Source organism: Pelecanus crispus, chromosome 5, assembly GCF_030463565.1.
Source record: "Pelecanus crispus isolate bPelCri1 chromosome 5, bPelCri1.pri, whole genome shotgun sequence".
Classification (NCBI taxonomy): domain Eukaryota; kingdom Metazoa; phylum Chordata; class Aves; order Pelecaniformes; family Pelecanidae; genus Pelecanus; species Pelecanus crispus.
In genome coordinates this window covers 14,023,574-14,037,270 of record NC_134647.1, presented here as the reverse complement: position 1 = coordinate 14,037,270, position 13,697 = coordinate 14,023,574, and the positions used below count along the sequence as shown (strand labels likewise).

At 49.6% G+C, this 13,697-nt stretch overlaps 1 protein-coding gene across 1 annotated transcript; it reads right to left on the bottom strand.

The window, feature by feature from the left end:
• Positions 1–160: 160 nt before the first annotated feature.
• Positions 161–13,192, bottom strand: LOC104033299 (uncharacterized). Its single transcript, XM_075710391.1, has 9 exons — positions 12,687–13,192; positions 11,736–12,593; positions 5,727–5,901; positions 4,746–4,950; positions 4,544–4,579; positions 3,985–4,316; positions 3,694–3,954; positions 1,812–1,957; positions 161–956 (listed from the first exon to the last, which is right to left on the bottom strand). The coding sequence occupies exons 1-9, from the start codon at positions 13,190–13,192 to the stop codon at positions 161–163; spliced, it is 3,315 nt and encodes a 1,104-aa protein (XP_075566506.1).
• Positions 13,193–13,697: the final 505 nt, after the last annotated feature.

Sequence of the window (13,697 nt, the reverse complement as noted above, 5' to 3'; positions counted from 1 at the left end):
TGCAATGCTTGCTTCCAGTGCTGCTAACAGTGTTCGTGGGCCAGGCTCCTCCCTGTGTTGTCCACGGAGCAGAGCAAGTTCAAGCCACTGAGGCTGTTGATGGTCCTTTGCACGTGGCACTGGTCAAGCCAAGTCTCCCTGCATGCTGCCCGTGCAGGACTCAGGGCCTGGTGTGCGGGGTGCTGATCATGATGTTGGGCAGCGCGTTCCGCCGCTTCTTCCAGGAGCCCAGCTCCCTCGAGTACCGCCTGATCTGCCTGAACCAGTGGTGAGTCCGTGCCCGGTCACTGTCCCGGAACACAAACGCCTCCCGCCTGATCTCAATGAGTTCAAAAGTGTCATCGCAGTCAGGATCAGTGGAGACAATGCAATTACTCAGCCTCAAGGGCTCCCTGAGCAAATGGAACTTCCCATTATTTTTGTCCCTGATGAGTACCAGCACAGCGTCCTTCACAGGCCCTGGCTCGGCTGACTCCAGGCTGGACTCGGACACACGCTTCATGTTCACCAGGAGGAGGACCTGCATGTTCTGGAACTTCAGGGTCTTGCTGCCTTTCTTCACCCACTGGCCGTCGGGGGGCTGGGCCAGCTGCAGAGACCCCTCCATCACAAATCGCGTTTCCTCCCGCAGCCAACCTACAGTTTTGAGGGCGGTTTCTCTCATCTCGATGTTGATGACTTCCCTCTTCTTCTTGCTGTCCTGGCGAAAGGAGCGGAGGGTCCAGGTATTCCCCTCCTGCTTGGTTTTCATGTTGATGTGCTCCAGGTGGGACTCGATGCGGCTCTTGGCCTCCCGCAGGCTGCCATGATCTGGGTGGTACTCGGTGGTGGCCTTGATGATTCTGCTGAGCAGCAGTGGGTACTTGGTGACTCTTTGCAAAGGGGCCATCAGGAAGGACCTCAAGTTCATCCGCCGCAGTGCTGTGTTGTCATTCTGGGAGACATTGAGGAATATTCTGCAGGAATTTAAGAAGAGGGAATGAAATGGTGGCTGTTCTGCCAGAAGATGCTGCAATCCTAAATGCAAATGAACAGTGTGGTGCTGACAGCTCCTGGGCACTGCAGCCCCCCCTCTGGTTTTAACAGCCTTGTGAATTCTGTCTTCTCAAAAACTAACAACAATTTCTGCAGCTGTGCTCAACTGCAGAACAGCGATGAGGTGCCTAGGACACTAGCACGTAACATCCTGGCAGTCTTTTATTAAATCGTTGTAAAACAACAAGGGTGTGATCTTTCTCTGGGACACACTGACGTAGGCCTGAGGCAGATACATCAGCTTATATCAGATTACATGAATTTGTAGCTCCTTTCATCATTAGATTACAGAGTACTCTAAACAAGAATTTGGTACTGTCATCATTTTAAGCTGTTGCAGTGGAAAGAGAGAAGTGACTCGCCTGACATTGCCCAATCGGCCAGGACCAGGAATGGGAAACGAATTCAAGTCAAGCATGCTTCACACAGTGGCTTTCCCCAGTGGAAATCCAAACCGTGCTCTGGCGCAAGGACGGAGAGCTGTTCTCAGCTGGGTGTTACTTGGTGAGAGTTCAGCCCAGTGGTCAGGGGGCAAACACTGGTACCACAAAATACAGTATACAGCTGAGGACCAATTGCCTGCCTCAGTGGAGGTATCAAGGGTTTAATATATTTTGGAGAGTAAATTACTCTGCTCACCCCAAGAGAGAGCAGTTCATCACTGAAGAATATTAGCATCAAAACTTTGACCTAGTTGAGCTGACAAAGGCTTTGCCCTCAGCCTGGTGTCCTGCTGTCCCCAAAGCCTGGAAGAATACACTCAGCCCTCTTCTCACCTGAGCAACTCCTTCTCTTTCTCCAGTGCGTTGAGCATATTCACGGAGGAGGACTGCTGAAGACAGTAGGTCTGAAAGGCTGGCAGCATGTTGACGAACTCTAGAAATATTTCGCCGATGCACACGGTCATCAGGTCATCATCACCCTGCAAGCATGCAATACAGCCCCTGCTGGGTTAGCTTGGGAGAGGCACAAGCACAGAGCCTGTGTTCAGTCCTATCAGCATGAACCTACTGCAGGATCTGGTGAACACCAGATGGAAGGTGGAGCTGGGCTCACCCTTCCTGGTGGAAAGGCAGTCCCTGCAGGTCCAGGGGGAAGCAGTGTGTGGGGAGGGGAAGGAAAGCTGGTCTAACTGCTTGCTGTTCTACATATAAAGAGACGTCTTCTCTGCTTCTGTGGGCTTGGCCAGCTCACCAGAGCAGGGACTCAAAGACCAGAGGCCAGAGTGAGCCTGCTAGTCAGGAGGGTGTACTGGGGCCCTTCTTGCCGGCAGGTCTGCCATAAGGCTAATGCAGCATGCATAAATTAACAAAGAGCATTTAGGAGCAGATGGGCAGAGGAGACCTGTAACTCAGGTAACAGACATGGCACTTAACAATTTCTGCAGTCGTTCTCAGCAACTGGTCTGGCTGGGAAGCAGTCTCCTTCAGTTGTGCTCTTACTAGCTACTTTGATGCCTAAGTGAAAAATAAATTTCATGGTAAATTGTTCTCTGATTTCTGTCTGTGTAATAAAACAAGGAATAGTAAGAATCTGGTGCCATGTAATGCTCTTAGCTTTGTCTAGGTGTATGCTGACATGCTCTGCAATCACTGCTCTTCTGAGCAGCGAGAGATGGAGCAGCTCTCTGGCTGCTGGTGGCTTTTTGGTGCAGTAGTGAGCTCTGACTGCAAAGGGCAACATGGAGGAGGAGACAGGGAAACCCACGGCTGTTTGTAGAAGCCATTGTCTTGATAAATTATTCACACAGGACATCACACCCGCAGTGCACATCTGTCTTCACTGTGCCAGGTGCATGAGAGTGGTTGTCAAAGTTGCCAGGTTTTGAGACATGTGTCGCTCAGTCTGACATGCAGGGTTTTGGAGAGGGAAAGGAGGGATGCGTTTCCTAGAGAACAAAACATCCTGGTGAGACTGATACAGCAACAAGTGGGGTTTGGTTTCTTGAAGGAAGGAAGGTGTGGAGCTGTTTATGTGTCCTTTGCAGTGATTGTCTGCTGCTCGAGTGTCTTATTTCTCTTTCCCTGCCCTCTGACCACTACGCTTATGGGGTAGGAAAGTCCCTTGTGCAAGGCAAGGTGCATCAGTAGAAGCAACTGGTACACAGAGCTGCAAGGGCCAACGGTCACAAGAGCAGAGAGCAGCCTGTGCTGCCTGGCCCCACAGCCAGGCTAGAGGCAAGCTGCAATAAACTGCAACCCAAGGCAAATACACCCAAGCCAGCCTGAAGCAAGCCAGCTCAGGGTTGAGTAAGAGCGTGGCCTGTGAGCTTGGTCCCCTTGATCTCTCTGGTGGCCAGACCAAGCTGAGCTCTGTGCCCCCACCGTCACACGCTTATCAGTGTCCAAGCTAACTGGCTTAAAGCTAACGTTGGTAATGGGACGGTTAGATCCTGTTAATGGGATAAACAAGCAAGACTGCTGATGGCCTGCTAATGTCAGTGGCGTTACCACAGCAGAGTGAGGCCAGCAGCTGTGACCTGGCACAGGCCTATGGAAATCACTGGTTTATAATAGCTGAGGGAGGAAGGGACTGGGCAGATGACCAGAACCCAGGAGTCCTACCTCCTGATCCCCTGCTCCATCTATGCTGCCTCACTAATGCAAAACCTATTCCTGTCTGCCTGGTCCGGCCCCTGTAGAGCACGCAGCATCATACCTGGTCAAAGGCCTGATCGATCTCTTCCTGGAGTACCTCCAGGAAGTTCTCGTTGAGGTCGATGAGCTCCTGGATGTTGCTGAAGATACCCAGGAGCTGCTCCTGGCTCAGCAGCCCAGCTGCCTGCATGGGGAGGTAGAACTCCTCTTTGATGATGCGCAGGTCCTCTCCATAGCTGGCCTCCGTGTTGACGAACTCCAGCACGGACTCCTTGCGCTCTGTCCTGCGCTTGCGGCACTTCTCGCAGAGGTCCGCCCGCCTCTGATTGCAGTTCTGCACATCTGTCTCCACTGGGAGGTCCCTTTCTCCGCAGTCAGTACAGGGACGGTGGGCTTCCCAGGCCTGCAGGGAGCTCAGCGTTTCAGATGCCCTGTTCCTCCACTTTCTGGCTGGCATCTGGCCAATGCCACTGTCTGCCCTCTCCACATCCACTGACTTGGTCCGGGTGGCCTTGCTGGGATCCAGGTCGTCCCGGACATCGTTCACACCAACAATCCCGCTGTCCGTGCTCAGGCTGCTGACGTTGCTCCAATGATGTCTGGACCGGAGGGAGCCACGTGGGGCGCGGCGGGTCTCATCAAAGCTGCCACCATGGCCAAGGTTGGCTTTTGCTACCACTGGACCTGAGAACAGACACAAATCATTACAGGCACTGCCAGCTGCACAGAGCTCACCTGAGGAGCTCAAGCTGGCACAGCCATGAGTGGTAGGAACCCTGGGGGGGCAGGCTAGATCAGGTGAAAGCAGGGCTGTTAGCTGTCTCCCCTCCTGCTTTGCTGCCGAGACTGGCGAGAGAAGTAGATGGCTCCCAGGCGAAGCCCGGCGCCTGTCACCCCTGCGCTGCCCATACCTGTGAACTCATTTGGGCTCTCTCTTCCCCTGCCATCTGCCAGGCAGGGACAGAGACACAGCACAATATACCCTGATTTGTTGCACGCCTGCCTGGGTTAAACCCAGAACGCTTCCCTCCCCCGGTCATTAGGGTCACCCCCTATTTACACCAGCGTAGTGGTGGCCCATCAGCCCCCTCTGAGTGTGCAGAATGTGGGTACCGTAGTCTCGCTCCTGCCGGCGCTTCTGTGCGTGCTGCCGTGCTGCAGCTGCAATCTTCAGCTCCAGCTGCTTTCTCTTCACCGAGTCTGTTGGCATAGGGTCACTGAAGTGTGGCCGCAGCCGACAATCCCGCTGGGCCTTGGCACCATCCGTGCTCTCATGGACGATGTCGGAGCTGGATCGGCGGCAGCTGGGACTGGGGATCTGCAAGAAAGACAAGTAGGTTTGGAGCAAGGTGGTGGTCAAAGCAGCACCTGGTTGGCAGCCACTGGACTTCAGTTGCCAAAGGAGAGAAAAGGAAACTCATCAGCAGTGGGATTGTAAATGCAGCTTTACTGCATGATCATTAGGAAATCTGTCCCCCCAGGTCCCTCTGTCTTGCTTAGTCCCAACAGCAAGGACCCCTCTCCCTTTGCTGTTGTATAGCTCTGAGTGCAGTGGCTCCATGGTGGCTGGATCACAGCTGTCAAAAAACCATGAAGAAGTTAACAGCACAGCCCTGGCTAAGGGCCTAAAGGGGGGGCTGAACCTCTCCTCCAGGGATCTGAGCTAGCTTGCCTCTGTTCTGTGAACATTTCAGCGCTGCAGGGTCAGGAAGTCCAGCCTCTGTGCCTTACCTACATTAGCGGTTTGACCAAGTGGGGACTAGGAGGGAGTCTGTCTGATCTCCCAGGCAGTCCAGCAATGAGGGGCTGGTGGCACACTGAAAGCAACGAAGGGGTTATTGCTGAAATCCCTGCAAGGGATGCCGTGGCAGGTAGGCAGGGGCACAAAACTGACTCCTGTTTCATTAACTGTAATAGAGAAGGCACTAGAAATGCTTCTAACAGAGTTTAATCGCTCATGGGAGTTGGTGTGTTTTCAGACCCCAGGCTCCCAGCCTGCCCAGTTCCTACAGTGAACAGATCCTCTAGAGCTTCTGACAAGGAAAAAATTCCTGAACACATGCCGAAGATGAGAGGGGAATTCCTCTCCCTTACATTCCCTGCAGATGGAGTGTCGCTGGATGTCTCATTGTTTGGCTTGTCCTCCCAGGTCTCTGTTGCCATGGACATTGCTGCGGGCTGCCGGCTGTCCTCTGGAGGTGGGATATCAGCTTCCCTCAGATCACACTGTCCCTTGGAGGGGGATTTGGCAGCAGTCTCAGCATTGCAGCTGCAGGGAAAGAAGCAGACTCTGATGAACATCATGTATGCAGTTCACCTGCTGTTCCTGACACAGATGAGACTGAGCAGCAAGCCCAGGTTCGAACAACCAGCCGCAACAGTTCAGGGAAAGTGCAGGCAGGAATCAAGATGGGTTGGCATGGATGGCTGTGTGTGTGTTTCAGGGGCTCTAAACACAGGTCAATTATAGCCATGCAAATCGGGTAATTGCACTCATGCCAGCATCAGCCTGGGATATCAAGTCTCGGGTGTTCACAGGGTATTTTTGTGCCCATAAAACATGAGGTTCTTCTATAGGGACCAGAAAAACCTCTTTCTAAGTAGGCCATATCCATATTTGCGCTTATCTAAAGAGATGTTGTCAACACAGAAACCATACTGCTCATCTGGAAGAAAATCACCTGCTAAAAACCATAATACTTTGAAGAGATTAGAGGATTAAAGGCACTTTCCCTGTTTTTCATCTCATATGATGCCAAGCCTGCTAAAACCACTGGAAAGATTCCCTCTGCTTTCAGTGAACTCAGGATCAGGCCTTTTGGTGCACCTAAGAGTCCTGAAAAGATTGGCAGAGTCTGTTGTTCTCACTTGGCAATTCTGGGATGCTCTTATTCACGGCTGTCTGGTGCTAACAAGGGTCTGGCCTGGCTGATACAGGCAGCGTATTCCAACCCCACATTCCCCTCTCTGTAGACAACACCACCTCTCCAGACAGACACAGTCTGGTGCAAAACCACTGACTTGACAGAGTAGTTGACAGGCTGTAGTTTGTGATACTACTTGTGATACATTTTTTTTAACAGACTCTCTAAGACACCTTATTTACATGCATAATGAAGCCTGCTTGGAAGAATATTAATTTTTTTCATTTTGGGTTTACTTAATTTTTATGGGCTTGGATTCTTTTAAAAAGAAAGGTTGTCAGGACTGGATATGGATGCCTGTACATAGAGGAAGCCCATGTCTGGAACATATTTCAGGTTACGCATGTATTTTATGCTTAACAAAAGTCTCCCATGACAAAAATCTGCTGCTTCTTAAAGGCTTCACTTGTGAACTTATGCTGGTAGGTCATACTGCTAATGTGCAATTCCAACACTACAAGCAAACACATGAGACAGATGGGCATTTTCCTTACAATGAATGACAGTTGGCTCCAATAACAAACCCTCAGCCAACACTGAAATCACTGAAGAGGGAACAAATCTCCCAGAACACAAACTGGCTCTGTTGTCAGGCCAGAAAAGTTGCTTTGCAACTTTCCAGCTGATGCTTTTTCATCTTCCTCCATTTATGCTTCCAGGTCCCAGCTGACACTACCAGAGGATTTACCAACTCAAAAAGTTTAGCCGCAGCTGCGCAGCAACAGCACAGTGCTAACAGCAGGTTGCTGGCTTTTACTTTTTGCTCTGCTAACTCCCTGCCATGTGGATTTGGAAGCATCACTTCACCCCTCCAGGCCTCTTCTCCCCAGCCTGTAGAAAGGGGATGCCAACATCAGTGCTGTCACAGAGCAGTCTGTAGTATGGACCGCATTATCCCCCTTACGGGCCTGCAGTGAGGGCAGCGCAGGCACACAGCAAGGCTGTGGTCCCACCATGGTACTGTCCTGGCCCTGTCCAGCTTAAGAGGTTCCTGTCTCCTTCCTCCCTCCTGTCCCCAGCCACATTTGGGGTACCACTCCTTCAGCCAGTCCAGTGTAACTGTCTGTGTGGCCATGATCTAAAATCAGTCTTGAAAGGATCTGGGTTTAAAAAAATATCCTCCCTCAAGTATTCCCAGCCAGATCATTTCATCTATGTTTCATTGAGTTGGGTGAAGTATGAACAGTTCAGCTGGGCACACCTGTGGGAGGGAACGCAGAGGTTAAGGAGCAAGGAAGCTCTTCAAGAGGATCTGCCACTGCCGGAAAACCACCATTTCCAAAAGCTGCTCCTGCTCCAACAGCTTCTGGTTAAAACATGCAGAAAGAAGCGATCATGCTGAGGCACAGAAGGCAACGGGATGTGTCCAAGGTCAGTAGCAGAACTCAGAACGGGAATATTATCTTCTCTTGATCACACCACCTCCCACCATACAGACCATACTCTCAGAGAGAAGCTGAGCTTTCATTTGTCATTTCTATAGTCTTTCAAGATCATCCACTTAAACATGGAAAGTACTCCAGAGTATTACTGCTCCTCTAAGTGAAGCTGACAGCAGCTCTCTGCTGATAAGGTCTGTGGACCAGATGCCATTGCTTATTGTGGCTTCCATAACCCAATAGAGATATTTTTAAAACACCTCCAGACGTGACCTGCAGTGGGAATAAGAGCTAATACTACCCAGAGAGCTGAACTAAGGAAGTGTGACTGGAGACTAAGAAATTCAACCCATCCCATGGCTGGTCAGCTACAGGTAAGAAAGGTAATGACGCAGAGCCCACATTGTGTGAAAGGAGATTTCTTCATCCCTGGTTTGACGGCTCTACTTCTAGTTGTGATTAGATCCCTCCTGCATGAGGTACTGGCCATGCCGTATGGGCGTTAAGTGCTGCTCCACAGAGCAGTTGCTCTGCATGCGCCACCAGTGTGATCAGAGGGATGTAGGCAAAACAGGGAGGGTACAAGCAGTTTTGTAGAACCAAAACTTAGGGCTGCTCGTTCAACCTTTGCCCCTGGCTTAGGAGGAAGAGGGGACATTGCCAAGAAAAAGGGATATTGCCCCCTCCTCCAGTCCCCTCCCCCTGGCAGAGATCTGGGCTGCCGACAGGTCTACACCAATGCCTACTCAAGCAGTCCCCTCTGCTCTCATGCAGAGCTGCAGAAGAGGGGACTCTGGCATGTTTCCTTCTGTGGGATCAAATCACTGGGATAGGAGTTTTCTGCCTGGGGTTGGTGACAGTTTTCCCTGTTCTCTCCAAGACAGATGATGCGCTTGGGCCAGCACAAGGAGGACAGGTTCTTTCTGAACGTCCTTTTAAACCTCTGGGCCATCATCTCTGAATCTCATGGAAGCAGAGGCACTGGGTGTGTGGTGTACAACTGGAAACGCACCTGCTTTCCTTCACAGTCTTTATGGGATTCTCCATGATTGTGTCATTGTCCAGGCCAGCAGTTCTCAGCCCTTTCCACATGTTCCTGACTCTTTCTGACTAATGGAAACATTTTCTGTCTGCTCCTTCCCTGCTGACTCCTGCCTTCCAGACTTGGGAGTTCTCTTCTGTGGGAAGCTGTTATTGTACCCACCACCCCAGTGTCATCCCAAATAGACACCATCACTCTTTGCAGGAAGCCTTCTTTCTTAGTCTTGTCCTTTGCTTCCTTGTGCAGGTTTTTGTTGTCTCCTTGTACCCCCATTTCATAGACAGAAACCCCAGGTCGTTACATGTCCTTATCCTGAACAATTCACTGCTTAAGTTCAGAAAGTAGACTATATATTGAAATGCATACAGGATTTCCACCTAGATCTCAACACCCCTTCCCTGCCAGGACTGCAACTGAAGTTAAAGGTATCCACTGACCTATGAGGGGGATAAAGCCGCCATGATTATGAAGCTGAAAAATCAAATCTTCACTGATGAAATATTAAGCCATGTGAATGACTCTTAAGTAATTAACTATAAATTACTAGGGAGGCAATTAACTTACCAGACAAAACTGCTTTGTAAAACTGTTAACACTTACACAGAAACACTAGAAAGAGAAGACAATTTCAGCTATCTTATTGTGTGATGCTCCATCACAACATCTCTATCAAAGGCTTGTTGAGCTCAGTATCTGTGGAAATGGGACCACATCCCCAGCTTTCAGCTCATTTCATTTGAGACAGAAAAAATGTGGTCTGGATGTCAGTGACCGTAATTTAGGACCCAAAATATCCAGAAAAAAAGTCTCCCACCTCTGCACTGACAATCAGCTTGAGTTATAAATGAATATTCAGGCACTTTACAGTCTTGGATGAAAATGATGGAAAATTGAGAAATTTCCAAATAAAGGAAACTGCATTTTCCCACTAACCAGTACTTTGGCACTGCCTTCTGCACAAAGCACTTCCTCCTGCTATCCTGAAGAAACGACAACCTTTACCATTAATTGTTATTACTATTGAAAATAATAGGTGGGTCCTTCACATGAAACAACCTTTCTAATACTGGAACCACTGTCATTCTCATTTTTAGATCAATTACCATTTTGGTGTTAATAAAATAACCTCATATATTTTAACAAATCCAACGAGGGAGACTGACACATTCAGAGGAACAAAAACCACTGTGGATATTAAAAGCACAGAAACCACACTGCCCTGGGCAGGAAGTGTTTGGAGGCTGGGAGAGTAGTAGGAAGAAAGATCATATGCACTACCCAGTTCCTGTATACTTTGCTATGCATGCACCTCCAGCTGCAGATACTAGTCAAACCTTTGATCTGCCCAAAACCAGCTGTTCTTATGCTCTTACTCACAGCTTGTGCCATTCTGTGTATTTCATTTCATATCAATGATAAAAATAGCCTACTCAGTGAAAATGGTTGCACACCATAACTTTCTCATCTGTTTCTTCACTGGGTTTTCATACTCTAGAAAAAAAGCACACAGCTGAAGGAAGCATTTAGGGCTCTGACACCACCTACTGCCCTTTGGATTATAAAGTTGCAGAAGTATTTCTGCTTGTCACTCTGGTTCTGTCTACATGGGGAGCTTCAGGTCCACAGAAGTTCTTTTGGACGACTCTCGTTCCTGTGCAGAAGTCACCATCATCTCCTCTAAAACCTGAGTCCAGGCTCAGAGCTCTAGCATTCCAGAAATACCAAGTCAGTGTACAAGGTTGATGCCCTGGCATTTCACACACTGCATCTGTGGATGTCAGAAGCGGCCAGGAACCGAGTCAAACATAATTATTGGCGAAGCAGTCCTGAACACCAAGTGTATGGAAACAAATCACTCCGCCAGCACTTACTCCTCCTTTTCCCAGGAGCCTTATCTAGTGGTAAGACAGTGATAACTGCCCCAAATTCCTAGCTTCCAGAACTTTGCTGATTGCTGTTGGGCCACCGGCTTGCGTAGAAAGAGATCCCCATTTCTCTGTCAGGAGGGAGGTAACAGGACTGCAGTGTCCAAAACCGGGATAGAGAAAGCAGTCCTTGTGAACATCTTACCCAGAGGAGGGGAAAACTCTGGTTGGAGAAGAGGGAGGAAGGCTTTACGCAAGTATCTTCTGTCACTGCTTACGCTGTCTGAGTTGGCAGAAGGACAGTATTTGCAAGTACTTTCACTTGCTGCCTGTGCTGGTCTCCAGAGGGTGGTTAAAGGCTCGTAGCAGCCATCTTGCTCTCACTTGTTTGCCAGTTCACTACATACGGGCAGCAAGTGAAAGCACTTGTTGCTGCATGTCACAATACCTAAATTCATATCCTGCAATGGTGGGACAGACTCTACATCTTTTTTCAAAGGAATCATATTAGGACTTTGTAACCCTCTGCTGTCCTCTACTTTTAACAGATGTTAAAAAAAAAAAAAAAGACCTTTCAGCAATTTCTTACAGAAATAAAATGGGTGGGAAATTGGGTGTCAGGACTACTAATGACTGCTGTCTGGACAGGATTAAGGTGTACAAAAAGGCAAAGTCTAGATGAAAATGCTTTTTGATGTTTAATCCCACAAAAAGATGAAGTTTAAGATCAACAGCTTAAAGACATGTCTATGCCATGTGGCTATCAGAGACCCTAAGATGAAAGGCTCTGCCAACAGCGTATTGATGCTACGGGAGTTAAATGTACATATCAGGAGAGAGACCAGATTGTTAACAAGGGAACTGCTTTCAGGTGACCCCACAGAGCATGTTACCTTTTCTTAATAAGTTCCAGGGCTGAACCTATGAATTCATCCTTCATTTTTTGTAGTTTAGCTCCATAGCTGGATAAGTCTGTGGCTTCTAACAGCAGCGATGAACAGCAAGAGGACTGGGCTTCAGAAGCCAGCGACTGCCCTGCAAGGTGGAGGACATCATTTAACTGTCTTGTCTCTCCTTTCTGCTGCTCATCACTGAAGATCCCCTGCCCAGCTCTGTGTATTGCTACTGCCTGCAAAGGTGATCGTGGAATAGGGCTAGAGCAAATGGGGACCGGGGATCTATCCGGGCTGGAGATCTGGAAGGTTCTGTCCTTCACCTCAGGGCTGCTCATTCTGAAACCATCCGATGTCGCTGGATATTGGGAAAAGCCAGCAGAGGTGTGGTTTTCATGGAACACATCGTCGTCATCCTCCGCTGTGACAGCGGCTTCATTCACAGCTTTGGTCCCCAGAGCTTCTGGACAGACATTCTTACTGTTCTCCTCCAGGGTCTGGTTTGCAGGCAAACCCTTATTCAAGCACTCTGTTGGCCCACTGCTGCTGGCAGATGAATTTGCCTCCTTACTTCTCATTTGCTTGAATTCCTCAAAGGTGGGTATGTAGAGCCTCCCTTTGCAGCGGCCCTTCTTGCTCTGTCCCAGTGTGGCTTTGACATCTGTTTCCCCACTATATTGTTCCATGGTTTCTGCTGTTCTGGATTTGGCCATCTCATGACTTTCCCCGGCACGCTGAAGGGGCAGATTGGGGGAGCTATTCTGCCTTCGGAGCTGAAGTCTCCTCTGAGCCTCCTGCTTGATGTCTTCTGGACTGATGATCCTGTGCGCAAAACACAGTCTCTGTCTCCCCGTGAGGCTGTGCCTGAGAGCAGTGTGTTCCACCAAAACTGTGCAGCAGCTGACAGCACAACCGTTCTTGTACTGCCGGCACATCTGGCATTCAAAAAACTCCCGGGCCATCAGGTCAGGCAGGGCTGCCTGTGGACGCACTGGCTTGCAGGGCTCTGCCACTTTACTGCTGTGCAGCCTCAGCTTCTCCTTCAGCTCTTTTTTGGCATCCCCATGTAGGGCTCTTTCCTCTGCAGAAGGGAAAAGCCACTGAGGCACTTTGGCAAAGGGAGGGAGGAGCACATTCTGTGCTGATCGAGATGTCTGTTTAGCATGGAGGGAAAGGTTTCTCAGAGAGTCCGGTGTGCTCTGTACTGGGGCCACATCCACACAGCCTTCTGTCCACTGACTGGTGCCTCTGTAGCGAAAGATGATCTCATTATCCAGGCTCCGGCAGTGAGAATAAAGCCCAGAGTCAGCAACTGTTGCCCAGTGAAGGTTCTCCACGCTCCGATACATCCGGTTTTCCACAGGACTGGCCAAAGGTGCCTTGCCTGTGTGGCAGGAGTCTAGAGTGTGGAAGTCCCCAGAAAAAATATGAGTGTCTAGGTTCTTTAGTGGATGCATGCTGCTAACCGAAAAATCCTTTAAGCCATGTTGTGCACAGAGCTGATTATTTTGGCAGCTCAAGATCACCCGGCAGTGTTCCTGTCTCTCATCAACATTGATGTATGTCATAGCAAATGCACATGGAGGCTCTAAGACAGTGGCGTCTAGGGGGAGAGGAGGGAGCTGGGGTGTCGCTTAGATGCCAGTCAATGTCCACAGACCACAGACAGCAAAGTGTGCTGCTGGGTACTCACATAAGAGAGCTCTCACATGGGTTGAGTTGCCATGCGTAGAAGACCTGTGAATGGAAGGAAAGATGAGTTACTGAAGCAGCCTGGTGACGACTCGCAGGATGCAACAGCACGTGTACTTCCAGGGAACACAGAAGCCAAACACCAACAGCTTGGGTAGAAACAGAGCAGCATAACTAGGAGATGAGCTGCGGGGCTTGGGGCAGGGAATCTTGGCTCTAGCCAAGCCAACAGTGGCCTTACACTTCCCATTGGAATTTGGAGAAGTTTAC

Coding starts and splice junctions, on each gene's coding strand:
- LOC104033299 (XM_075710391.1), bottom strand. CDS start 13,192: ATGCATCCACTAAAGAACCTAGACACTCATATTTTTTCTGGGGACTTC. Junction 4,580..4,745: donor CCGGCAGGAGCGAGACTACG/GTACCCACATTC, acceptor CCTGCCTGGCAG/ATGGCAGGGGAAGAGAGAGC. Junction 3,955..3,984: donor GCGGAGAAAGGGACCTCCCA/GTGGAGACAGAT, acceptor AACTGCAATCAG/AGGCGGGCGGACCTCTGCGA.